Raw genomic sequence first — 26,715 nt, 5'->3', positions numbered from 1 at the left:
CCAGGGTATTTGTTACTAGCTAACACTAACTTAAAGACATAGCCCAAAATATGAAAGGCAGGAACTTAAACCTCAGTAATTAAAAGATTCTTCCTCCCAGGTAGAACATGCCAGCAAATTCACAGGTGCTTTGAGATGCACCCATGCAAGATAAACATGTACTAGAAACACTGTGCCAGACCAGTTTAATAAAGCCAAAATGCTGATTTATTGATCACACATTGCTACACAACTATTCTGAAAAAGGCCCCATCCTTACTTCCACAAATAAATTACAGAACTAAACTCTAAGTCCAGAAGTTCTTAGCTACTGGCTTTGAAAAATGATGTCAAGGCGTAGCTTTCCACAACCACAGCACTATGAAGATTAATGCTCTCACACTACCCTTGTGCACCCTTAGTCCATAACTTGGGACTGCTTGAGCCTGTGGCCGTGGGAGGTGCACACTTTGGCAATACTTCAACACACTCAAGGGCATTTTGTGGCTTCACAGAGTTGTAACCTGAAAGAACAACAGATGAGGACAGTGTTGATTCAAGACTGCCAGGAGTCATCGCTGTACTTTCTCTTCAACAAATACTCTGCATGAGTCTTAGAGATCACATTTGAAAACAATGTAAAGTCATCAATCTTTTCTGCTTCATAGTGAACTAGCAAGCAGATAACAATGAGAAACTGCATTCAGCTGCACTTTTCTCTTGTAAACATTAAACAAATATTTTATTAACCACACCAAAGGAAGAAGGCAAACAACTTCCTCTGTGTCTTCTACACGTTCAGTGAAACGAAATTTGTTTCCCTAGGCAGAAGAGGAAGATTCATTTTAGACACTGCTAGATATAGTAGTGCCCTACAGAGATATTCAGAGATAGAGCTGCACAAATTTTGTTAGTGCATAATACTGCGTTCAAATGAAAAAATAACATAAATGTCTCTGAGCACAGCAAACTTACAGCAGTAGGTATGCTCCCCTCCAAAACAAAGAAACAAACAACCACCCCAAAAACCAGCCCAGAAAGTCATGTATTTTCAGGCTTCTTTAGTACTAAAAAATGTCTTTTACTCTCAAAGATGAATATAACTTATTTTAACATAAAAGGTATATTTGAGGAAGGACTGAAAAGGTCTTGTCCTTCAGTCATATTCTGGTTGTTTTTCACTGCTTTCTAGAACACAGCAAGCAGAAGCAAAATAAAAGATTAACATAGATTACTGATGAGTAAGAAAAGCCAAAGCATATCACACAGTGATTAAACCAGAGTCTGATTCATTTTAGCAACATCTGAACAGTCAAAATTACACTGCACCATGGCACTTCAGAAAGACACTGCATTGAGCACTATGGGCCTTTGTCACCAAAAACAACATTAAATTTTTGCAAACAAAATCACATTTGTACAGCAGTGCTGATTGATATGGGACACTATGGCAAAGAGATTAATTAGGATAACCATGTCGACAGTGCAGCTTGCTCTAAGAGATCCAACCATTCCTACGGACCTGAAAGGTCCTGCCAGTTCCGAGGTTACAACTGAGGGTACAACAAGCGTTAAGTGTCGAGGGAAGCCTTCACAAGAAGGGTCATTAGCGGAATCGGTTGCCGAGGAAGGTGGTGGAGTCACCGCCCCTGGAGGCGTTTAAGAAAACATCTGGCCATGCTTTGGCTGACTTGGTGTTGTTCGGCCATAGGCTGGACTCGACGGCCTCAAAGGCTTTTTCCAACCTAGCTGATTCTGTGATTCTCTAACAGACCGAACTTGCTCTAGGCTTTGCGCTGGCATTCTCCCCGGCTGCCTCCCGGCGGGCGCACAGGCCGCTCACGGGCGCGGCCCAGAGAAGCGGGCAGGCCCTTTCCGGCCCGCAGGAGCGGCTGATCCGCCCTGCAGGGCTAAGGGCTGAGGGCTGCGCGCCCGACCCGCTCCGCCCGCTCCGCCTTCCCACAGCGCCGCTTCCCGCCCGGAAGCGCCCGCGGCGCCGCCCCCCGCTCCCGGCACGTGACGCGCCAGGCGCCGCTCCCTGGGTCACGTGCGCTGCCCCCCGCGAGCGCGCGTGCGCGTCCAGCAGCTGTCATCCGAAATCCGGGAGCGGGGTGTCCGCCGTGCGGGCAGGGCTGGCGACAGCCTCGAGGGGACGGCCTGCCCCAGCCCCTGTCCCGGTCCCGCTTTGCAGTGCTCCGCCCTGCCAGTCCCGTCCCGTCCCGTCCTACACCGTCCCACACCGCCCCGTCCCGCCCCTCATCCCTTCCTCCGGCCGCGCCTGCCCGCTGGAGTCTCTCCCGGACAGGTGCGGAGGGAGCGCCGAGCTGGCCCTGGCGGCGGCCGCGGCTGTGCGGCGAGGAGGTACGAGGCTGCGTGTGGGCCGGGGGCGAGCGGGGAGGCGGCGGGGCGGCCGGAGTGCGCCGGGCCAGCTCGGAGCGGGGTGCGCGGCGGGTCCCGGCGGCGGAGCATCGCCGGGCGGGCCGGAGTGCCGCCGGCAGCTCCCTCAGGCGCGGCGCGGGGACGCGGCAGCCCCCGCGCCGGGAGGGGATGGGTGCGCGGGCTCCGCGCCGCGGACGGGAGGGTGGTGGCGGGGACCGAGGCAGGAAGCGAAGCCGGCGGCGGTGGGAAAGGTGGGTCTGGCGCTCCTGCTCGCGGCCGGCAGTTCTGCCTCGGGGCTGCCCCTGGGAGGTCGGGCGGGTTCTCCGCGTGGTCGAAGTGCGTGGACGGTGTGAAATAGAGCTTTATCTCTCTTCGTGTCTCTCAGGGATTTTGATGAAATTGTTGCGGGCTTTCCAGATAGTTTCTTTCTGGTGCAGCTCGTTCATTCCTGCATGTAGCTAAGACTTCAGAGTTGCGTGCTGAGCGAAGAACTGAATTAAGCGCCTTTTCCACATCTGTCCATGGTTATAAAACGCTTTCGAAACTGGTTTTGGGATCAGGTCTCTCTATCATGGTAGTAGTTTTAATAGGCTTACTCTCCTCTGATTTTAGCTGGGAAAGTAAGTGGGAAGTGTGTGCAGAATATTATTTCTCATAGGTTAACTATGTTAGGAAAAAGACTCGTTTGTCCGTGTGTTTTTAAAAACAATTATACTAACTCAGAGAATAAACGGCATTTATATTTTATCTTTTGAAGTGCAGATTTATGATTCTTTGCTGATAATGACCAACTATAGGAACTGCAGTTACTATTTAGTGGCTACTAAACGAGCACCTTTTAAGTGGAATAACTTTTTCCACGAGAAAGAAACTTAGTGACACCTAATGAGGTGGGATTTTTTATGTCTATGGGATAAAATTTGACTTAGGTTTTACCTTTATCTTTGCTTATACTGTCATAAGTAGCTGGTGGCATTGCTTCATAGAAGTATTTTCCAAACACAAGAAGATGGAAAACATAAGCATGATTCCTGTTTCAGTAGTTGAAATGAGAGTAAGTTGAACTACTGACCCTCATGCTGGTTTTTTTCCCAGCTTAGGTTTGAAGTGGTGTTGTTGCTGGCAGTTTCCTTTCCAGGACTGACCCAGGAAACAATATGTATCACCCAGATATGTGGACATCGTTAAATAGCTGTTGGGTCAGAGTTGGAATAAAGTATATGAGAGAAAAGTCTTTGGTCAGTGTTTGTTTTAAAAAACCCTAATCTGATTTGGTCTCTGATGTCTTTTTTTTTTTTTTTAATGGTAAACATGATAAAATTGGGAAAAAAAAATCAAACCCTGTAAGTTTTACTCTTTAATTATTGCTGAGTACTGGATGGAGTATTTTCTATGTCTTAAGCTAATTTCTAAACAAATCAAATAAATAGTTCGGCACTAAATCTGAGTGCACAATCAGTATTACATTCAAATAATAAAATTATGTTGTCAACTGCTCATTATTAGAATATTCCTAAGGTAATATTAGCAAACATAGTAATTATTAAAAATGCAATTGTGTGCTTAACTGTATTATAAAATATTGGGTCGAGTAGGTTATAGATTAAGGACTTTCTGAGTTTAAGCAGCTCTTAGTTGGTCTGATTCTTAGTTCTGCAGGTAATTCACTTCGATATTCAATTTTTTTCTTAGTTTTCTTTTAGTGAGAAATATTTCATCAACATTATGCTGAATAGAATGTGAATAGGGTTGTGGTGCTGTTAAAGGCGGTACTTCCATCCTATCACCTCCGATTTAAATTAAAAAAGCCTCACCATAACATCTTTTGAAACATGTATTCAGTATACATGGATATCAAAGGGAAGATGCATTGCTATAATTCTGTCGATATAAGGTATTTGCAAGATCTCTGAATGATCACAGGGGTGGTTCAAAGAGTGGTGTTCTGAAATGTTAAGATTTTAGTACTTCTCTAGTAAAAAATCTCCATAGTCACTTGATAGTTTGATAATTCATATCTCAAAATCAGCAAGTGATGTGGTGAGTTTTTGTCTTGATTTTTGTTTAGAATCACAGAAGACATGTAGAATTCTTCTTTTTGAAGAAAAAGCAGTATTTTATACTTGGAGAGTAGTAATTGTTGTGTAATCAAATCATATAATGAAAATGTTAATAAGAATTTGCTGGTCCAAAGTCCCAGTATCTGTTATAAATGAAGTCTTAGTTTTGTTATATGAAGACTTACAGTTTACTTCAGGTTTCATAGGTGGCATTGTATGTCATAATTAATTCTGCTGTAGTCTTGCTCTTTCCTCCGACTTAATTTCACCAGTTTAAAATTGTGGAATTGCACATAGCAGTTGAGTTGTTGGCTTTGTGTGTGTGAGTAGTTGTACTACTGAGTTATGCAAGTACTCATTTTTATCCGTAATTTTGTTTATGTCCAGCATTTATGGGACAGGATATTTGGGACACTAATATTTAGGACAGTACATCCTGAAAACTGAGGACCATCTATATAATCATTATAATCTATATAAATAAAGATTACAAAACATGTCAGGATTTTAAATTTAAGGTATTAAAGTTGCCAGAGTTAAAGTTCAAAACACATCTCTTAGTGAAAACTGAATACTGAAAAAAATCCAGTGTCTAGTCAGTTTCTGATTCTCAGACAAGGTGGGATAGTTCATTGACTGATGCAGATATTTTAGGGAACTTTTACAAGCAAGACATGCTACAGATCCTTTGTAACATTCCTGCCGGTAAAATGTAGAGTTGCTTGATTGGATTGTTGGGATTTACCTCATTACACATGTGATATCCTGCTGAATTTTCTGTCTAATAAAATTAAAAGATTAGTTATTAGCAGGTAGCTTGTCTCTAAGACCTAGGTAAATACTTATATTCAGGGTAGGTGTTGTATGACAGACATGACTGTGCTCAATCAGGTTTTGTTTCATTTTCTCAGTTTATTTCTTTGATTAAAAAAGTATATAAGTTGCCAAAATGGTAAATGAGCCTATGGCTTAGTAGCTGGATAAATTGTTTATAGTCATAAACTGTTTTGAAAAACAGTAATTTCCATTTAAAATTGAATTGTGGAAAAGTGTAGAAGTCTGTAAACTAATCTACAAATGAAGACATAGAAATGTGGAAGAAACTCCAGGTTTAGAAATCAAACTCTTCATTTCTGGGTTTGTCTTGATGGAAGTATTTGGAGTATGCAATTTGAATAAATTATGATAAGTATTTCAAAACTGAGATAAGTAAAATATTTAAAACGTGGAAAAACAATTAATTAATAGAGGAAAAATGTTTTCTTAATTGATTTGTTGCCTTTAAAGTTGTAGTATAGCTTATATGAATTGGTGAAACTTCTAAACTCACAGTGTTGTGGAAATCTCCTTTAGATTTATTATGATGTGGCTCTGTGCAGAGTCATAGAATGTCTTGAGTTGGAAGGGATACACAAGGGACCCTGAGTTCATCTCCTGGTTCTGCACATGACTACTCCAAAAATCACACCGTGTTTGAAAGCATTGTCCAAACGCTTCTTCAACTCAGTCAGGCTTAGAGCTGTGACCACTTTCCTGGAGAACCCATTCCAGTGCCCACTCACCCTTTGGGTGAAGAACCTTTTCCTGATAATCCAACCTATACCTTCCCTGGCACAACTTCAGGGCATTTCCTCTGATCCTGTCACTGTTGCCACAGATAAGATACCAATGCCTGCCCCTCCTCTTCCCCTCGCGAGGAAGTTGTAGCTGCAGTGAGGTCTCCCCTCTTCTCCAGACTGAGCAGTTGCCTTACCTGCTCCTCATACAGCTACCCCTCGAGGCCCTTTACAGTTGAACTTGCTCCTTTTGTCTGATATAATATTGTGGGTAAGAGCCACGTGGTTGCTAGATAACCATTCTGTGAGTTAATTGGGTAGTCTGCCACTCCTGTTAAATGGTATGTCATTTCAGGGGCCTGGGATCACTGGGGAGCTTTTGGTCATGCAAACTGACCATATCTGTGGTTTGCTTTAGTGTGTATGCTTTCAGCCATAAAAACAGAAAGGCATGACATTGCTGGATAAGCCTTGGCCACTAGGTATTTGGTCTGTGGTAAATTAGACCAAAATATGAGGGCAGGGGAACTGGGGCTAGTCTTTGTATTATGAAATCCTTTGTGAGAATGGAAGTGCTCACACTGAAGGTGAACTTTTTTACTGGTGCAGAAATGCAGTTTTGGGTGTTCCATAACTAAGCAGGTTTAAGAGAGACAAGTACCTCTTTCTGTTTATCTGGTTATAGAGCCTCATTTATGTGTTTGGTGTTTTTTCTTTATTCTTTTTCTTCCCCTTTCATGCTGTCCTTATTCAGCTTCTAATAAAGGATTTGCTATATGGTGGTTCATTGGGAAAATTATTATCACAGTTACTGTAGCATATCCCTGAAAAAAAGATATATGTTTTGATTTTTAAGGACTTGTGAAGTCATAGAATGTCCTGAATTGGAAGGGACACACAAAGACCCCTGAGTTAATTTCCTGGTTCTGCACATGACCTATAAAGGCTATAAGGGTATCTTTTGGGAGGGGACCTGTTAAAGGAGTTAATTAAATGCTGTATAGGCAGAAATGACGGGCCTGCTAAAACTGTGCTTGGAAAATTGCCTAATTAGGAAGGAGTTCGCATCTACCACCTGTGATCTCTAGCCCCAGAAATATTATAGGCTGCATTAGCAATGAATATTTTTCTGAAATTCTAGGTACTTGTAAATTAGATTTTTGAAAACTGAGAGCTAGGCCAAACTACTATCTGGACTCTTTGAGGACTACACTCAAGTTTGAAAATGTTACACCATTGTGTGAGTTGATGGTTTACTTGCATCTTAAATAGTGCTTTCAGCTTGGATATTCTTTTCCCTTGACTAAAAGTAATTTACTGGAATGGTAGAGATCCAGATGATCAGAAATATGGAATGGATTTTCTGTGGTGAGACTAGAAGTTTTCGGCTTAGGAGAGAGATAGACTCTGTGAGACCATGGTAAAGATCTGTAATACCTGTATGGTCTTAAGGTAGATAGGAGCAGTTAGATAGTTGTTCTCAGTATGCGCATGAGCTATGAGATGAAACTAGAACATGAAATATTCATCATACACAGAGGAAGATATTAGCACATTGTAGAGATATTAGCAGATTGTAGTGTGCTTCATCTTGAAATGTTTTGGATATTAAAGGCCTACAAAGGTTCAAAATCATCAAAGGGAAAAATCATCACACTGCAAAATGAAGTGATATCCCCTATGTTTAAGGATTTCTTGGTATATACATTACTGAAGAATGAGATGGTATTCTGCAAATGTGTATTATAAGCTACCCCAACACTAACTTATAACTAGATACCTGCTGTTAGCAATTGTGAAGATGTGGAGACTAGTTAGCTTCTTGGTAACTTGCTTTTGCCATTGCTGGAGGCTGTTTCATGCTGCTTCTGTTTAGGACTACGGATTTCGTGCCTGTGTTTTAATTAAAAAAAAGTAGAAAGTCTGGAGTCATGGGTAGCAGATAAAAATGAGAAAAATACTTTAAATACTTTTTCTTTAAGTTTCTTTTTTCCTTGCCCTTTCTCCCAGATCACTTATTTCAAGATGTTTTTCATGCTGTGAGCCTGGTGTGGGAGAAGAATAATCTAGGAATGAATTCAGGTCATTTTTCAGTTCAAAATTTATGGGCTCAAGTTAGGCCAATTTATAATTTTGAAATGTTGCTGTAGGGTAGTACCAGACATAGACATGTAAACTTGTAATGAAGCTTCAAACTACTCAGAGGTTTGTGGTAAAATAGATGTGGTTTCAAGTCCTTCAGGATATAGTTTTCTGCCCAGATTCTTGGGTTTCTTAAGTTTGTAGAATCTATAAAAATCTTCAATACTCCTAACATTTATAAACTTGAGTCTTTCTGATGATGATGGATATCTCAGGAATATATACCTAACCATGAGATTTGGCCTCATATCACAAATACAAAGCATTATGTTCTGTATATTTATTTTCACTGTTAATACAATCAAATAACCTAAGTAACAGATTCGAAATTCCTGATAGATAGTATCTTATCTTTCAAAATATGAACACATTTATTTTAGGATGCAATGGCCTATAGTTATTTATTCCTTTTCAATGTTAGCTAATAATTTTGTGTATAGCAGAGTAGATGTATTAGTGTGTGCTTTTTTTTTTTTTTTAACAGTGCTTTCAGTAGAGGAGACTGCCCAAAGTAGGCAGTCAAGAGATGTCTCCCAGAAGGCATCTTAGGAAGAACTATTTTGTCAAATCTTGTGTAGTCTGGAGCCAGAAAGTTTGGATTCCCCACTGATGATGGGTGGACTTCACAGTACTGGTTAGTTTATTTTAGACTAGAAGCAAAAAGAAGTGTATGGCCTTCAGAGCATAGTATTAAGGCGGAGAGAGAATATTGTAATACTAAAAATTGGTTTAATGTAGTGAAGGCTACAGGTTTTTGTGCCTTTTAACTAATTGCAAATTAACACATGTTGTTTTTCTAGTGTGCGGACATTACAAAGAAACAGTTCAATGTTTTGGCAGTGGAGGCTGGAAATTGTAGCTGCCTGGTGCTAATTTGTAAAGGCAAGCTTTATTTGACTGTAGTGGGGTATAAAGGTCCCTCTCTTTTGTTAGGATATAGAAGAAGCAATTATGTAGATTTTGCAATTACCAAAAACATGTGGAATAAAGTGTGTTATCAAGCATGTGATATACACTTCTGTTCCTTACTATTAGGTTTGTTATGTCTGTACAAGTCTTGCATTTCAGATTTTGCAGGATTTGTTTAAAAAACACTTTTCCTGTCATAACTAGTGAAATGTATTTGCATTGTGGATTATGTAAATAATTGTAGCATTAATGAGATTTCATCTTGCTTTATGTGAGCATTTCTAATGTTGAACTCTGATAATCAGATTTCTTAGGATACATACTGACATAGATGTGGGTGACTGTACTTTGGTGACCCCCTGTTTTCACTTCTGCAGTATTAAGACTAATGTAGCATTAATATTCTCCTAGCTGATGATTTGAGGGTTTTAACAGGGCCCTACAATGGCTGTAAACTTTTCAAAAGAAGGATCAGGTTCTTCAACCTAGTTCCTAGCTAGACAACTTAGCTCTTTAGCTGGCAACTTTGGACAAACTACATGCTTATATTTTATTTACATTCTGAGTTGTTTAATCAGACGATTTAAAGACATAGACAGACTACTTGGTCACCAAGAAATGGAAGGTTTATGGACGGGCTGTGGAGTTTATTGGATCAGGTTCCTAGCTTGTTTGGCTAAAGCTTTCCTATGATTAGCTAAAAAGCTTCTTTCAATGTTATGTAAAGTACTAATGCATGATAATTTGAGTGAGGTTTGTTCACATTTATTCACACTACCCTTTGTTTTTCTAGGTAATTATGGGCATCTTTTTCAGCATGCAGTACTGCTGTGCAAGGGGACAGAAAATGTCTGATTACAATGCTGATATGAGGGACTTAAAATAACTGTAAAATTTCCCCGTGTACATATTACTTGTCTCTCTATTTCATAAAGTGCATCCTGGGCACATTGGCCTTCTTTTTGTAACTTTGTATTTACTAATATTTTGCACATTTTCATTGTGTAGTAGTCAATAAAAGCTCTGGAAGTTTTATTTCTTTGATTGTACAGCTTTGTAATATCACAAAGTAGGTAGTTACGTATACGCCTAAGTGCAATAATTGAGTCAGCGATAATATGATTGCAGTGCAGATTTTGCATTAGAATGGTCTCCTAGTAGTTGTGATTTTGTCTGCAAAAGAACCTCTGAGGGCCTATTAACGGTGACACTGGAGTATATATTGTGCTCTCTTGTCTTAATGATTTGGTTAGGGTATAACTAGTTTTTGCACGTGAGAAAAATACCAAAAGTAGGTATTGTTTGGAGAAAGAATGTAGGATTTGGGAGCTCCACAAAGTCCTTGAAAGAATTACATATTGTGTTAGAATTTAATAGAATTGAATTGGGAGGCCAACATTTTTTGGTTAGTTTGTATCATAGTGTTATTTTTGGTGTTAAATTTAGACTTTGTAACTCAGTACTTGTGCCTACTGTTTCTGATAGGTGTTTGTAATGAAGAAATGCAATAACGAAATTGTAAAACAGATGTAAGAAGTTAGAACTGATAGATCATAGTTATAAAGATGGTGTTGAGTTACTAAGAAATCATAAAATTATAGAAACATCTAATGGACTTCTAACATAGCAAATTCTTCATAGCCTTTATGATCTTTCTGACACCTGATCTGAAGAATCCTCTTAAGGAGTTCTTGCAAACATTGTGCTTATGAAGGAGCAGCTTTACCCAGTAAATTAATGAGAAGGTGTTTTTAACTGAGGAAGAAGGGTTACAGAAGAGCATGGATTGAACAGTTTATTTCTACCGAAAGTAACACAGCTGTCCGGTCTGTGTGCTTATTGCTTAGGGGCCTGGACCCTAAGATAGATGGAAGATGGTAGAAAAAAGATCTGTGAAGGGCAGGATTTGTATTTTTTACACTGCAATGAAGCTGGGCAAAAATTTAGTGTTTCTAATACTCTACATGTGTTTGTTTTCATAATTAGTTGAAATGTATTAATTCTGCTTGTGATACTGGTTGAGGTCTCACAGTACAATATGTTACGTGCTTGAGTGTGTACTTAGTTACGGAGAGAAAATGGCATAGTCTTGTGAGTATCTTCACAAACAGGGTTGTTAGAGTCTGGTAGCCAGGCAAGAATGCTGATGTGTGATTGTGACAGTTAGCATGAGTTAATCATTGTTTATTAGTTCAATTAATAATCCTTAAATTAGCTGAATTTCTTCATTGTGTCAAAGTGCCATGGTATAGTCAGTTGATTTGGTATGTGGCTGTTTTTAGAGCAGCTTATCTATTAAAACTGGTGTATTTTTTGGTGAGATGTTTTGGTTAAGATAAATTTTCTCATGGTAATTTATGCAATAATAACTTTTTTGTGCCTGGTACTTGAAATCAGACATTGGCCAAAATAATCCTGCAGCTTTTCTCATAGCTGAACCGCTTGGATATGGATTTTTCTGGTCTCCTTACACTTTTGCATAAGGGATATAGTAAATCAGATGTATTTCAAACTTTTACCCTTTCACAGTAAAAAAAAAATAATTCCAGAGAAGAGAGAACTTCAGGCCTATAGAAATGAAACAGGCACTGTAATTTCTTATGCTCTTCACCCACAAATAAATGAGGATTAAATGGTTGAAAAGAGGTTTCCCTTTGACACTGACTTCCTATATGCATAATTCAATTTCATATGTTTACATAGCAACTGCAAGTTAGTAGGTGGATCAAGTTATGCTTTTGGAAATGGGCTTCATCTGTGATGTAGTGAAAGATGATGCAGGTGACATCTGACAGTGTGCTTGTATGAGTTGGCAGAATTAATACTAACTTGTGTGTTTAGCTGCTACAGGGCTGTGTTTGGAATTCAGTATGAGAGTAATGCTGATAAGACACTGATATTTTGGTTATTGCCAAGTAGTACTTAATCTTAATCAGGGACTTTTCAGTGTTTTGTGCTCTTCCAGTATGGAGATGCATAAAAACCTGGGAGGGAGATGACCCAAACTGGTTGAAGGGTTGTTCAATTCTGTAGGATGCCGTGCCCAGTATATAACATGGGTGAGTTACCCAGGAGGTGGCTGATGGCAGTTTGTATTGTGTATAACCTGGGCTTTTTTGGGTTTTATCTCTCTCTTTCTCTCTCTCTCTATGATAATAATAAATAAAAATAATTTTTACTTAGTTTCAATTATTAAGCTGTTCTTAATTTGTGAATTTTTACTTTTTCCCTGATTCTCCTTCCAATCTCATTATGGATGGGGGAAGTGTGATCAGCTGTGTGGTATTTAATTGCCAGTTTGGCACCCAGTGTTTGGCATGAAGGGTTGGGGTAACCACAGATCTGATCAGAGCATGTTGGAAGAAATTTTTTACAAGCAGTATTTACAAGCAGTATTTTTGTAAGAATTTGTGAAGAGTTTTGTGAACAGCAGATGGCACATGGTGATTTATACTTGGAAATTGTAGCACCTTCTGATCTGAAGGTAACGTGTAGTGTGTATCTGTCACTTGCCTAAAGTTCAGTCCTCCAGTCGTGAGTACTGTATCCTGGTATGAAATGGAAATGACTTTTTCTTTTAGTCAGTCTCAATATAGAAATGGAAATCAGAGGAAATGCTGATTTTATGTGTATGGCTTACTTGCTTTTTTCTCTGTTGAAGTTTTCAGAGAATGAGCAGGAATATAGTCCTGTTATTAAACTGCTGATTGTGAGAACTAGAAAATCCAAGTGCTCTTTCTATTCATAGTGTGAGTGGGAAGTGAATAATTGGTTGTCATGGTTTAATGTAGTTTAGCTCTTAGTTAAAGAAAAAACATTCACTACGGAAAGAAGTGATTCCCTATATGGACCTTAGCAGTTTCCTTCGGACCTGGCAGAACCAATCAGCTTGCTAGTTATGAATATTGACACCCTGTTAAACCACTTAAGAGAGCTGAATATGCCTTTGTGAAATCACACTTAAGGACTAACAAGCCTTGGGATTATCTCTGTCTTGCTTCTGGCCTTTGAACAGGTAACTGGATGCTGGCTGGGCCAGGCCTTGCTCCGCTGTGGGGCTGGGCCCTGCTCTGCTGCAGCACTGGCCTGGCCAGGACCTGCTACACCGCACGGCCAGGTCAGCCCGCAGCATGGGTCAGCTGAGATTCTGCCACCGCCGAGCTCCAACCACGGCCGGTGGCCAGGCCTGCTCGGCTTCAGGTAGAGCTGAGCTGAGCCAGGTTCCACTCCAGCCATGAGCTGCCCAGACATCATGCTGGCACTATGGAAAATCATGCAGCTGAGAACAGAGGTGGCCCTGCAGCCCGTGCAGAAAAGCAGCCCCACAGCTGGAATGGAATATGGCAGGGGGCCAGAAAACAGAACGGCCGCTGCCTGGCAGAGATCACCTAACCATCTATAGGCCAGGGTGAAGTGTTAACTCTTTTAGTGCACAGATGAAACATGCAGACATCAATCCTCTGTCAAGTGACAGAAAAATGAAAGGGTGAAGACCTGTAAAGAAAATAATATGGAGACACCAAGTCAGTGGAGGAGGAGTCAAATCCCAGATGGAAGGAGAATGCCTTAGTCTTGGGCTGAAATGCTCTTGTAAGGCTATGGTGAAGACGTAATTGATACATCAGACTTTTTTTCCCTGTAACTCATGGAATGCATTTGGGGGCATGTAGCATTCTAACTACAGCCATGAGCCAGAAGCACCAGTGTTGAAGCAGATATTGAAGTAGCTGTGATCTAATGAGAAGCTTGAACAGAGTTCTGAGAGAGATGAGAAACCTGGCCTCAAGGGTGGAGAAGAAAACCACTGTTCCCAGAGATAAAAGAACTTTTGTTTCTATACTAGAACAGCCTATCCTTAAAATTGCACCCCAATAAACTGAGATGACCTCGGTGGTAGTTGCGGGAAGACTACCAAACCATAGCAGGAACTTCACAACTGCAGATTTCTGGGTGGCTGCTATTCATGAAAATTAAAAGCGTGAGAGAACTATTTCTTGTGGAGAAGTTGCCATGGCATGGCAGGAGAGACTCCTCTGCCTAAGTGAACTGAAGAAAGATTTCAAAAGTGGCAAACTGACTGAAAATACCAGATTTGTCTCTTTATGTTGTAAATAGGAAAGGAAAGAAGAGTTGGGGGGGAGGAGAAGTGTTCTGAAGGTCTTCTGATTTCTTACTATTTTTTCTTTTAGTTCTGTTAATAATTACACCCTTTAAAGTTTTGAGCCTGCTTTGCTCTCCTCCTAATCCTTATCTTGCAGCAAAAATGAGTAAATTATTTTAATGAGTGCGCTGGTGTTTGGCCACTGCTAGACCCAGTGCACTGTTTTTCTCCATTTACTGAATGGAAATTGTGATATTTTATCAAACATATAGCTTTGTTACTCTGGGTTATGCTGTGTAATGTAACTGTCTAGACAGAGAATATGCAGATGGATCTACACAGGAAGATCCTAGGTTAACTTGAGAAAAAATGCTGTAAAAGCAGAGGTATGGACTGGACTGTGTGCTTGTCATTTACAATAGTGCTTGTGCTGGGTAAAGGCTGAGTATTCTCAAAGGAGTAAAGATAAAAAGTAAGCATTTGTTTTTTGCCTTTTATACTAGCCTGGGCAGATAATTGTAGATAATTTTTTTTCTGTTTGAAACCATGTATGTTGAATGTCAGAATTGGTTTTGCAGATTATTCTCTACAGTGTTTGATTTTTTTTTAACAGGTAGATTGAAATTGAACCAGAATGGCTGCTGTTACCTCAGATAGTCCTCCAAACCCAAGCTGCAAAATCATGACTTTTAGGCCTTCGATGGATGAATTCAGGGAATTCAACAAATACTTAGCACACATGGAATCACAAGGTGCTCATAGGGCTGGAGTTGCAAAGGTAAACATGTATTATAATATAGAGGAAAAATGCTCCTAATAGCTGATTTCCCATTACTTGTATTTTGCTGATTACAAACCTGACCTTTTTATTATTTATTTTTTTTCAAATGATTTTCAGGGAATAGATAATGATTTGTTGCTATTTTAAGAAAGAGCCTTTCTGTATCTCTTACATTTCATGCAGACTAATGAAGGTGTTGTGTAGTGTTTTTTCTGTAAGTTGTTTACAAATTTACAATAGCAAAATAGGATCTCTTTCTAAGTAGACTCAAACTATTTTTGGTCAAATCAGAGCAAAGCGGGAGTTGGTAGTCTAAATGAAAGTAGTCCTGATATACCAAGTGTTGAACTTGGTGTTTTAGGGTTGTGTAAAGCTTTCCTGGAGCAAATAATCCCACTTCATTATGGTGAACATAAAGATGGTAAGGCAGTGTTTGAATGGAAATAGTTTTCTTTTTAATGGTGATCAAGTTGTGTTCTTGTTAATGAAAACTTCAGGCACACTAACTGTGGCTGTATTGCGCTTTGAACAATGGCACATCCAGGACCTTAGAGCAGGAGTTCCTCCCCTGTCAGAGGTACAGTCTGACATAATTTAGTGCTACATCATATAATTGTTTATGCTGTGTCCATTTTGCCACTTTTCAAACCAGCAGAAACCAATGCAGATCTGGAAATACCATCTTAGTTACTCTGCGGGAGCAGCTATCTCCATCACTGGGTTTTGAAGCTAATGTTGCATGGTCAAGACATTTAGAATCTGAGTGAGAATGAACAAAACTTGAAATTCTTGGTTCCCCCCCTGCCCACTCCTGCTTCCTGTGAAACAAAGCAAAACTGAACTCTTCACTCTTTGAAAACCTTGTATGTTGGTTTTTTTTTTTTTTTGTTTCAGCTGATAGAGTACATAGGTTATGTTCTCAACATTTTCTCTGCAAACAGAAGTAGAAATGTGATAAATAGGCAACAGTGGAAAGCCTGTGCTGAATTTTTCCTATGTTCGGTTGTGTTCAGCAGCCTGTGTGTCTGTACGGGGATGACATATTGCAGTCCTTGAATCTTGATCAGTAACCTTCCTTGTAGTGGTATCTTCCTGCTTGGTTGAACAGCAGTTAAAGCATCTCTTGCTGTTTTCAGTCTGTCAGGTACTTTCAACACATTACTAGGTTGTCTTGAGAATTTTATATTCTGTTTTTCACTATATTTTGATAATGTCTCAAAAATTTATAAATAAAAGTTAACCAACTAAGTAGTTTTTAAAACAAATCTTATCAAGTGAATAATTAATGCTGCAAAAGTTTAAGGAACATTTTCTAAGTTTTGGATATTGGCTTTAAAAGTAACAGGAAAAATAATCAATTTTGATAGTAATAGAAAATTAACTTACAGGGAACCTAATTTTTTTTTTTTAAGTCCAGGATGTACAGTCTCAGGTATGAATGCAAAAGAATAATACTACCAGAAGACCTACATGCATTTGCAGAAGCAGTAATTTAAGCACTAAACAGAGAACACAATCAGAGTAGGCATACCCAACACTTTAGGTTCAATGTGAACATGAAAGGGGAGAAGACCTGTTACCTGTGTAGAAGAACATGTGTGTGTAAATGGGGATGAAATGACTGTAAAGCTTGCACATATTGAAGGAAGGAAGGAAGTGGCGGAAAGAAGGAAGGAAGTGGCGGAAGGAAGGAAGTGGCGGAAGGAAGGAATATGGGAAACAAAGTTAAAAAAACTGCAGTCATCACTGAAGTTCCTAATGCTATGTCTGAAACAAGTAATTAAGGTACTAGACAAACAATATCAAACCATTGGCAAAGCAGATGATGTACTATGGCATCCCTTGAGCAAATCAGCAAAAAAATTGCCATTAGGCTTTTCAAAGTCTAAAATGAGTTTTAGGCACAGAAAATCTATTTTAGTCTTACTGTTACAGAGGATTCTATACTTAAAAAGGAAGACAAAGGCCAAAAACAATAGGACAAATGACAAACAAGGGACACTGATAGATTAGTTGTCTTTACCGGAGAATGAGGTGTTTAGAAAATTCAAACTGTATTGATACAGAGCGAAAGAGTTAAATGAATTTGCAGTCACACTGGCAAGTAGAGAAATAATTTCAGAACACTATGCTGAAAATAGATACTGGCAAGTGCAAGAAAAACAATTTTCAAATGAGTTGGGGAGTAATAGTTACATAGAAGTAGTGGCCAGTGCCATTGAGAATCAGATATATGGGAGATTACCAGTATATGAAAGGGGATTTAACGGAAATGTATGTGCTGATAGCACTCTGCTCTCAGTACTGACGTGCAGTCTTCGTGCAGGAGACTGACTGATATAACTAAGACATCCCTATCTAAAACTGTTTATCACACTAAATGATACTAAACTGTATTAATATGTTTAGAATCTTTGATAAATAAATAAATATGTAAATGGAAAGTCTTGCCTTAGGTTTTTCCTTTTTCATATTTGAGCATTCAACATTGTGACTGATGAATTTGATCTAGGTTGCTCCCATTGAATAAATCTAACTTGCTTGACTTAGAAGAGGCTATTTTTACTTAAGGGAATATGAAGAGTCTTCAGTGGGACAGGTCAGTGGTAAAACCACAGAGACCTGGTCATTATTTCCAGATGTTATATTGGCTAGCTGTGTGTTGCTTTGAACATGATATATTAACATCTTCGGTCTTTGTCCTTATCTTCCTTAGAAAATGCAAATTCTTTGGGGCTGGAAGTTCATTTTTGTCTTCTTGTAAAACTTTTTTTTTTGTGTATTGATCCCCACAGAATTCACTTCTCTAACCAGCACTCTAATTATAACAGTAATAAACATACTCCATTTAGCTGGAAGGGAATATTTTGAACTTGTATTCACAAAAATATTTTTATTGCTTAAAACACATTGACCTTGAATTAAATAAGATAATGCAAATTTTGCTTTTCAGTATTCATATATTTGAGCCAAACCTCTGACTTCATGCTTAATAATCATGAAAATGGAAATCTCTATGCATATATTTGATTTCTATGCATATTTTCTGAATGCATGACTTCTCTGCTTCCAAACTAGCATTTCATATTTTGTTAATGTGAGTATAATTTAAGTGTTCTGTGAAAGAAATAAGTAGGAATCACAAGATGATTGGATTTTTTTTTTCTCTAAAAGGCAACAATACTGAAACTTGCTAAATAGTTCTTGTACGGCAGAAGTCCTGTGGAAGCGGAGAAGGAAAAGAGTAAAGAGGGAGTTGCGTCTGTGTAAAAACTAGATAGAAACACCTGTTTATCTGTGAAATAAAAACATTAGCTATGGAAGTATGTTACTGTTGGATATATTTCCTTTGGCTTGATATTTGTCTTTTGCTATGTGCTTTTAGCCCTGATGGCCTTGACTGGATTTCTTATGATTGTTTGAGTACATTAATGTTAAAATATGCCTATTTGTGATTTTTTTCCAAAGCTAGCAAATGATCTTAGTATCTATCTGTTTTAGAATTTTATTACTTTCATGGAGAGATAGAATAATGAAATTTGTAATGACTCTTATAGATGGAATCCTAAAATGCTTGTAAGAAAACAGCCTAGCTGTGTAGCTTAAGGACGGCCTCATTGTGATCGTGTTATTAAAAGTATTAGAGAGATACCTTGCCTGAATTAAGGTGCAAACATGAGCATATGCTGAAGTCAGAAGTATGGATTTTGTTTAAAAGTAAAAGAGAGAGAGAGACATTGAAAGAAACAGAAAAAGAAGGGGGAGAAGGGGGAGGGAAAGAGAGTGACAGACAGGTTAAGTAGAAATATCACCACTGTGGTTTCCAGCAACATCTTCACCAGTTTCTTCTGGTCTTCTTTGTGGTGAGGGTCCCCTCAAAACCACAGAATTCAATAGATTAATATACATTTGGGCCAGGTGGGAATGTCCAGGTACCTGACCTCAGTGATGGGGGCAGGTTTGATACTGTCTCTTGCAACAGACTCTGGATCTGTTGCATCCCTTGCCCTCAGGGAGGAGTCTGGGGGTGCTTGAGGGTTTTTGGTGGCTTACGACACCTCCTCAGCTGCTGGGTTGTCTCGGTAGCTCTGGACATCCGGAGTGATGTACTGAGTTCCCACACTTCTCACATGAATGTCCTGTGGATATGGCTATCCAGGGGTGTGGGGGATTTGCAGCTGAGCCAGTTGAGTGTAAGGGAGGATGGCTGTTCACTCCTTCTGCTCAGAGGTTATGCCACATGCCCAAAACTTCTCCTCCTGCCCACTGGGGACGTGTGAGCAAACCTGGCCTCAGCAGATGGGCGTGTGGGCTATGGCCTCTCCCACCCCAAACCCAACCAGAGCTGATTTTCAGGACAGCTGCTGGGTTTGGCTTCCTTGTGGATACCTTCTTCTCCCACAGCCTTGCTTACTTCTCCCTAGACCTGAGATAATTGAATAGTCATGTCAGATGACCTATAGTATCTTACATTTCCTTAGGTGCTTAAACTCGCAGTCCAAAGTTCCAGGCCTATTCAGGGAGGGGTGGGCTTAAGTGGGCACAGTTTCTTTATACAGTTTGACCATAATGGCGAAAAAGTCCTTGGGAACAATGTTTAAGCCTTTAACGTTAAAATTTCAGTCTCTCACGCTACCTCTAAATTATGTATTAATTATTCCAATGATGTAATTTGCTTGTTGCATGTTTATAAGAGCTGTCCTACTTTGTTGTAAGATACTTTAAAAGTTTCCAAGCCACTGTTCATGGAAATTTGATTTAAACTTAGCAGAAGAATGAAAGTAAAGAGTGGATCAAAAAACATGTCATTAAGCCTTTGGACAAGTAAAAGTTCAAAAACCAAACCAAAACACATATATACAATTTTTTTGTTGCTCTGTTTTAGAGGTGATACATCTAGAGTTATTTGTTTTCTGCTGAAATAATATGTGCAAGAAATGTTCAGAATTACTCAGCCTGTTACAGAATACTGGTATGACTACAGGGTTCTTTGAAATCCTTAATGATTTCTTTTGCTAACACTTCAGAGTCTGCTGAGCAGTTTTCACAGACTGTAGGTAGTTCTGTGGTATTTGAAATAAATGTGTTAACTTTACAGCTGGTTAATCTTCACATAGCTTTAATCTTCAATTATGAGGATTAAATAATGTAATTATAAAAGCTAATGTATCTAAATCAGTGCACGGGCTTACTGTAATAGAGCTGTACCCTGTAGTTTTATGGGAAGTAAATTGAACAGATTCGGAAATCTAAAACAGCTATATTTTTTTTTCACTCGTCAGTTAAAAAATAGTTATACATAACAAATAACTTTATACCAAATAATGTTTAGACAGCAGACTGACAGCTTTTTTTAGGAATTTTTATTTTAATTGAGGTTAAAAATTTTATATCTTTGAATATTTAGTTGTGGAAAAGACATCTAAGATCATTGAGCCCAACTTTTGACTTAGCACCTACATGTTCACCTCTAAACTGTATCTCCAAATGCATCATCCATACTTTTTTTTTAACACTAAACATATATGATGTCATGGATTGCAAACTATTTGTTAATTATAAGGCTTTCTTATTGGAAAAAATTGTCAACTCTGTTATTATAAACGTGTATTTTTGCACAGTTGCCTATGAATTTCTGTAGATTGGTGAGTTGCTGCTTGTGAATTGAGGTGATTTTGAGCATGTTCTGAATGGGTTTTGGCATTGTCTAGGAGCACTTACAGTATCAGTTAATATGAAACAGCTGGTAAGCAAATGTTCCTTTGATTGTATGGGCATATTCAACTGTTCCTTCGATTTTCATCCAGGATGTTTTGAATTGTTATCACAACTGTTCTGTTGTTTCCTGTATGTAAAGGTTATCCCACCAAAAGAATGGAAGCCGAGAAAACATTATGATGATATTGAAGATTTGGTGATTCCTGCTCCAATTCAACAGATGGTCACAGGCCAGTCTGGACTTTTCACACAATACAATATTCAGAAAAAGCCCATGACAGTGAAGGAGTTTAAGGATCTAGCCAACAGTGACAAGTATGTACTCTTGCTTAGTAAGACAAATATTTATCTTCACATGTTGTGGTTTCTTTGAATTGTGCAAGGCAGGTGGTGATTTCTTTTACTTTTTTTCCTGTCTCTCACGGTATGGAAGTGTACCACAATGTGAATATTATTTGTGTTTGTTGTTGAAAGCATCTGATACCATGGCAGCAAGAAAGCATCTGAAAAACCTGAGACGTGATGCTTTCTATCTACTTTTTTTCCTTTATCTTTCAGAAGATTTAGAAAATAGCGAAGATGATACGGATGTGTATCTGAGTTTCACTTTGATTACACCTATTAATATTTAATTCCTAGATACTAGAATGGCCTATCACCATGTAATTCTGAGAACTCCAATATCTTTTATAACCAATCCAGAAGCTTTTGCGTTAATCCAAGAGAACTCAGTGGTGTCTAGTGAATGTCAATGTTAATGGTCATGGCAAGAGAGATATTATGGGAGGGGGAAAAAAAGTTTGTGAAGGGCTGGGCACTGTACTGAAATGTTTCAAATTATTGAGCATTCCAAGAAGAGGGAATTGATAGAAGGAATTCTTGCCTGTTATTTTGGCCACATAAAAAGAATATATTTTACTTGACTATCTCCTCAAAACTGAATGGAAGTGGTTTCTGGAAGGTGAGACAGAGGATCTTAGAAAGAAAAGATATTTGAATGAGGAAAGGTAATACTGCCTTAGTTTGAAGGCATGTTTCTGTTAAAGGTTAATTAAGAAATTCGGTATAAGAATAGAAGCTGTTATCAAGATCAGAAAAAACTAGGACATCTAAAGCTTTAAAGGAGGCTCCTTACCAAATGTTCCATAGTATCCATGCCTTAATGATCGTGCAAAACTTTTTTTTCCCCCAGTTATAAAGAATAGTACATATGTATTACTTGTGCAAAATTAAGTTTGGTGCACGCTATTTTTTCTCTGGTAATTTGAAATAGGAACCTATTTTGTAGTCCTTGAAATTATTTATTTAGTAACTATTAGAGGTGAGAGTAAATTATAAGACCTATATGGTATTTGATGTGATTTTCAATAATACTTTTTCATAGATGTTAAAGTTTACATTTTATAAACCCCTAATAAGTTGAGGTACACTAATTTCTTAAAATAATTAATTAATGCAGAAATGCTTGAATGTTTTTAATATGTATCATAGTGTTTGTTAAGTTTGTTATATTCATCATGGAACATGTTTTGGAAGTGTTTCTGATTTAAATTTTTATGATTTTTACTGAAATCAGATGGCAACTTAATTTTTGCATGCAAATATATAACAGTTTCTGTCTATTACTAGCTGTAGGTCTTTCCAAATATTTGTCACTGCTCTTGAGAAAATGTGTAACATAGCATTCTATGACACTCTTACTGCAGTCGATATTTCTTAAAATACCAAGTAGCTGAGAGCCTCTGTAGTCCCATAAAAATAATTTTTCTCCTTAAAGGAGAAGACTTCTCTTCTAAAGACTTTTTTCTTGAGTGTTAGGATGTTACCTGTTCCCTTTGGATAAGAGAGAAGGGCCATGAACATCTAAATTAAATCACAGTTGCCTTTAAAAGGATCAAGTGTACTCAGTCTAATGCATTTAGTCTTTTATTTGTTTAGGCATTTGCAGCTCTCCATTGAACCAAAGTTCTTCTCTATTTGACCTTTGGGAAATAAAAGCTTATCTGTATTCTGTAATCAAGGAGTTTATATGTGTGTTACTCAGGGCCCAACAGAAATACAATCTGATTTCTGTGATTTCTGGAGCTATCATTAGAAAAAACTATTCTGTTGCTGAGAATGCTTTGGTTAAGATGTGTGGGGTTTTTTTTGGGTTTTTTTTGTCTCTGTTCATAGTTATTACATGATGTAAATGTACTTGGTGTCAGTGTTGTATGTTTGGATTTTCTTTCCAGTTGTTCAAGTGTAGCATACTGGCAGTTCTACTATGAAACTGTAGTTCTCAGAGTTGCAGTAATGGGGGAGTAAGTTTTCTTTTATGAAGACTTAAATATGGAAGTACCGGGGTCTGACAAAGGATCCTGAGGCAAATCAGTTGATAGATGTTTCTATGGTAGTGTGTTGGTGTTGTTCCCACAAGATTTTGAAAGGCCACATGAGTAACCTTTCAGAAGTATTTACACAAGTATATTTAAGCATGTGTGTGTTACATATCTTGTGCTGTTATAAATTAGTAAAAAGAAATGTTCCCTTAAATATTTATTTTCTCTGCATTGTAGAATTTTTTTGTATCAGCTGTTTGACCCAACAGCTTTTCTTGAAAGGTTTTTTTGGGGCAGGAAGAAGAGAAGAAAATACTGGTTTTGCCTGTGAGGGCTGCATGGCTGAGTTAGTTCACATTGTTCTGAGACAAGCTTGTACAGGACCTATATCTGAGTCTTTGCAGAGCTGGTAGTGAGGTAGGAAAACAATAAATACTTGATAATTGTGTTTTCCATATATGTCTTTTTTTACAGAGGAGAAATAAAAGGGAGGAGCTCAGGCTAAGGATGGTTGGTAGATGAGCTGATTTGCTGCGGGAGACTGAAGCAAATATTGTGTGGGTTGGTGGATGGCTTTAGTTTCATGTAGGAGGTTTCCATGATATGGTTAATCATGAAACTAAGAATTCAGGACAACTGGTGATTCTTCTGTTTCAGAGAATTTGAAATAAAGTGACTTCATCTAGAAGGTTCATAGCATAGTCTGTTGTCCAAGGCAGAGAAGCATAGTCCATTGTAGAGGCGGTTGTTGAAAGATGGTGATGAACCTTTGCCTAACTCTTTCTCTGCAGATACCGCACTCCAAGATATGTAGACTATGAAGATCTGGAGCGTAAATACTGGAAGAACTTGACTTTTGTGGCACCAATTTATGGAGCAGATATCAATGGGAGCATTTATGATGAAGTATGCATAGTTTTTTATGAAGTTTATCCCTTCCAGCCCTCTTTTAAAGGGTACTCTACTTAGAGGATACACTCTTGCTTTGTGACTGAGAATCTGTCTTTTGAAATCTTTGTGTTACTCCTTAAAGCCTCCAACCAAAGTTGAAAGTAACTCTACACCTGCAAGATTCAGACAGTTCTGTCCTTAGACAGTAGAATATTGCTACTCTTCCTGATCATGACTCTTCAATTTCTTCACTTCGAACTCTCCAGAACTTTGAGATTTCTTCCTATTTATTTAATTGTTTATTAACGTTCTAGTATGTTCGTTTCCTACGTGTATCTGTGGACACTTAGAGATATTTTAACTAAGTTTTATTTTAAAATTAAAAGATGGATACTATATCTCTTCACTGAGGAATATTGGTAGCTGTACTTCATGCACGGAATGTCTTCAGTTTCCTGGAAATGTACTTACTCATACTGTTTACCTTTCAATTAAAACAGATAAAATTAAAATTTCCTAAGGAAATTAATTTTGCCGGTTACTTGCCAAAATCTCCATGGATGATAAAGGGACTTTTAAAAACAGATCTCATTATCCAAAGAATTACAGACATCCATTGATATCAATTAGGCTATGTAAGTAAGACAGGAACTAGATTTCTAAAGGATTATTTAAGTAATGAGACTAAGAGAAGATATATTAGCATTTCAGAAAATATTTGAGGATTTAAAAATACAGGACAAACTTGTATGTAAAGAAAGTACCATATGTGAAGTTCTTGGATTATTTAATGTTCTGTGAAACTGCATTTTCCAATACTTAGAAAAAAAAGTATGATTTTGCTGTGGCAGATGGTCTGAGGCTGTCCTGGTGTTTCACAGTTCTTCATGGAAGACAAACTGAAGACTGTCCAGAGATAAATACAGTCAGCCAATATGGCTGAAAGCAACTCAGTTTTTGCACTGAGTTATGTGATTTTTGAAAGACATCTAAGAATGTCCAATGGTATGTTGTTTAGAGAAAGCAAGTTCAAATTCCCTTGTGTGTCCACATAGCTGCTTTAAGAAATGGTTTAGCAAATAATTGAAGATTCTAATTTGGAATGTTTCTGTGGAGAGACATTCCAGGTAGCTGTTGCTTTGTGAAAACCAACACAAGACACCAAAAAAATGTTTCAAGAAATAGAAACTTGCCCTTTTTCTTCTCTGATCTTTGTGTCTTTGTTACTGGCAGATAATGCCTTATGGTATAACTTTTTACAAATGTACGCCTTTTTTTGGATTGTGATTTTTTTTTTGCGTTGAGTATCTTAGTTTACTCTTGCATGAGCAGCATTTCTAAAGAAAAGAGAATGAATGCAATAATATCCAATTTGAAAGTGCTGATTGGTCAAAGAGAAGGTCAGAGATCTTCTTACAGAATTACACTCTTGGAAAGATGAGGAAGGGAGGTCAAATAAAAGCAAAGACAAAAGTGAGAAAAGCAGCATTTATGGATCCTAACTCAGATGTTAAGTGCATAGGAGAAGGAAACAAAGCACTGAAAATTGCAGTGACTGGAGAACAAAGCAATAAAAGGTAGACTAAAGAAACCTTGATGCCTATAATGAAATGGGTAGCATTTAAAAAAAATAACAAAGGAGAAGTGTTAGTGAAAGGAGTTGACTTTAAGGAATGTGAACAGATTGAGCACTTAACCTGACAGCCAGGTTCTGATGTACAGACCACTTGGTGTATAGAGAAAAAGAAAGACTATAGTCTGGTACCAAAGTGTCGGTGGGAAAGTTATCATGCTGCTGATCAGTATGTTGTCTCTCAGAATAATTTTGCTGCAGTTAATTTTTGGCCAGCAGATGGTGTACTTGCACAACTAATATTTTTCATGTTGCAGTGCTTGAAGATAGTATTAAGAAGGATCTTTTTGATTTGGTTTGAAATTGGAGTTTGTTGTCATGTCTTCATTCAGTTTCCTTCAGGATTGTGATTATTTGGGAAAAAGAGATGAATAAAACTCACTGACATTTTGGGCAGCATTCAGGTGGAAGCGTATGGTGGGATTAGTTTGTCATGGCAGTTTATTTGCGAGAAACAAAACAAATGCCTGCTTTTTATGAAATACGTATTGTAGAAAATGGTGTGTTACACATGGTACACTTAAGGTAAATATCTGACAGAATTTCAGGTAAAATCTACTAGGAACCTAAGGAAAATGTGACACATAGATGTATGTGGGCCATCAAAATTAGTGAGAAATACTGCTGTGCTCTGTAAATCAGTTTAAGAGTTTACCAATTATGTTTTCTTTTTCACTTGGTGGCAATCAATTTTTTTATTGAGACTTTTGTATCTGAAGCATGATAGAACCTTGATTTTTACTATTTAGATAATTTAAGAAGCTTTATTGTTGTTTGTGAAATCCAACGCCTTGTTGGCATTGTGCCAGAGAAATTATAGATTTTGTAGTATTTGCTTTTTTGGACCACAGGATGGTGAGTTATGAGGGATTTGGAAGATGGGGCAAAACTTTCTAAAGATTTTGTTACATGAAAGAGAAAAAGACCCCACCAAACCCCCCTTCCCCCCAAAAAAAAAACCCCAAAAAACCAAACACAAATGAAAACAAAGAAATAAAGAAACACAGCCATAAGTACATGCTTTGAAGTCAAACAGCTGCCATCAGTGGTTCAATTTTATTCCTGTAGTATTTGTTTAAAATATTTTTAAAATGTCTTAATTGTTGTTTGATGGCTTTGAACTCAGAGGAAGTCTTTACAAATAAGGAAATAATCTGTGAAAACAAGTGTTCTGTGCACTCTACAGAGCTTTATAGAAAATTATTTCTATAATTTGAGAAGGTTGAATGTTTGCTGGAAATATTC

At 38.1% G+C, this 26,715-nt stretch overlaps 1 protein-coding gene across 9 annotated transcripts in view; it reads left to right on the top strand.

The window, feature by feature from the left end:
- The first annotated feature begins 2,204 nt into the window (after window positions 1-2,204).
- The window catches only part of KDM4C (lysine demethylase 4C), a 235,837-nt gene continuing 211,326 nt past the window's right edge, over window positions 2,205-26,715 (top strand). For 6 of the 9 annotated variants that reach the window (XR_005629894.1, XM_039729773.1, XM_039729778.1 and 3 more), the window contains exons 1-4: window positions 2,205-2,340; window positions 14,740-14,904; window positions 20,765-20,940; window positions 23,738-23,852. Coding sequence is in view for 7 of the 9 variants with exons in the window: in XM_039729773.1 (XP_039585707.1) it covers window positions 14,761-14,904; window positions 20,765-20,940; window positions 23,738-23,852 (435 nt within the window). In the remaining 2 variants the exon portion in view is untranslated. Of the gene's footprint in view, window positions 2,341-2,463; window positions 2,610-14,739; window positions 14,905-20,764; window positions 20,941-23,737; window positions 23,853-26,715 lie in introns of those variants that run through there. The other 3 variants (XM_039729774.1, XM_039729775.1, XM_039729777.1) reach the window with 3 other exon arrangements.

The sequence above is a fragment of the Passer montanus genome, unplaced genomic scaffold (genome assembly GCF_014805655.1).
Source record: "Passer montanus isolate IOZ18808 unplaced genomic scaffold, ASM1480565v1 scaffold7, whole genome shotgun sequence".
NCBI lineage: Eukaryota > Metazoa > Chordata > Aves > Passeriformes > Passeridae > Passer > Passer montanus.
The sequence above is the reverse complement of the archived record's forward strand: the minus strand, read 5'-3'. Positions and strand labels throughout refer to the sequence as shown.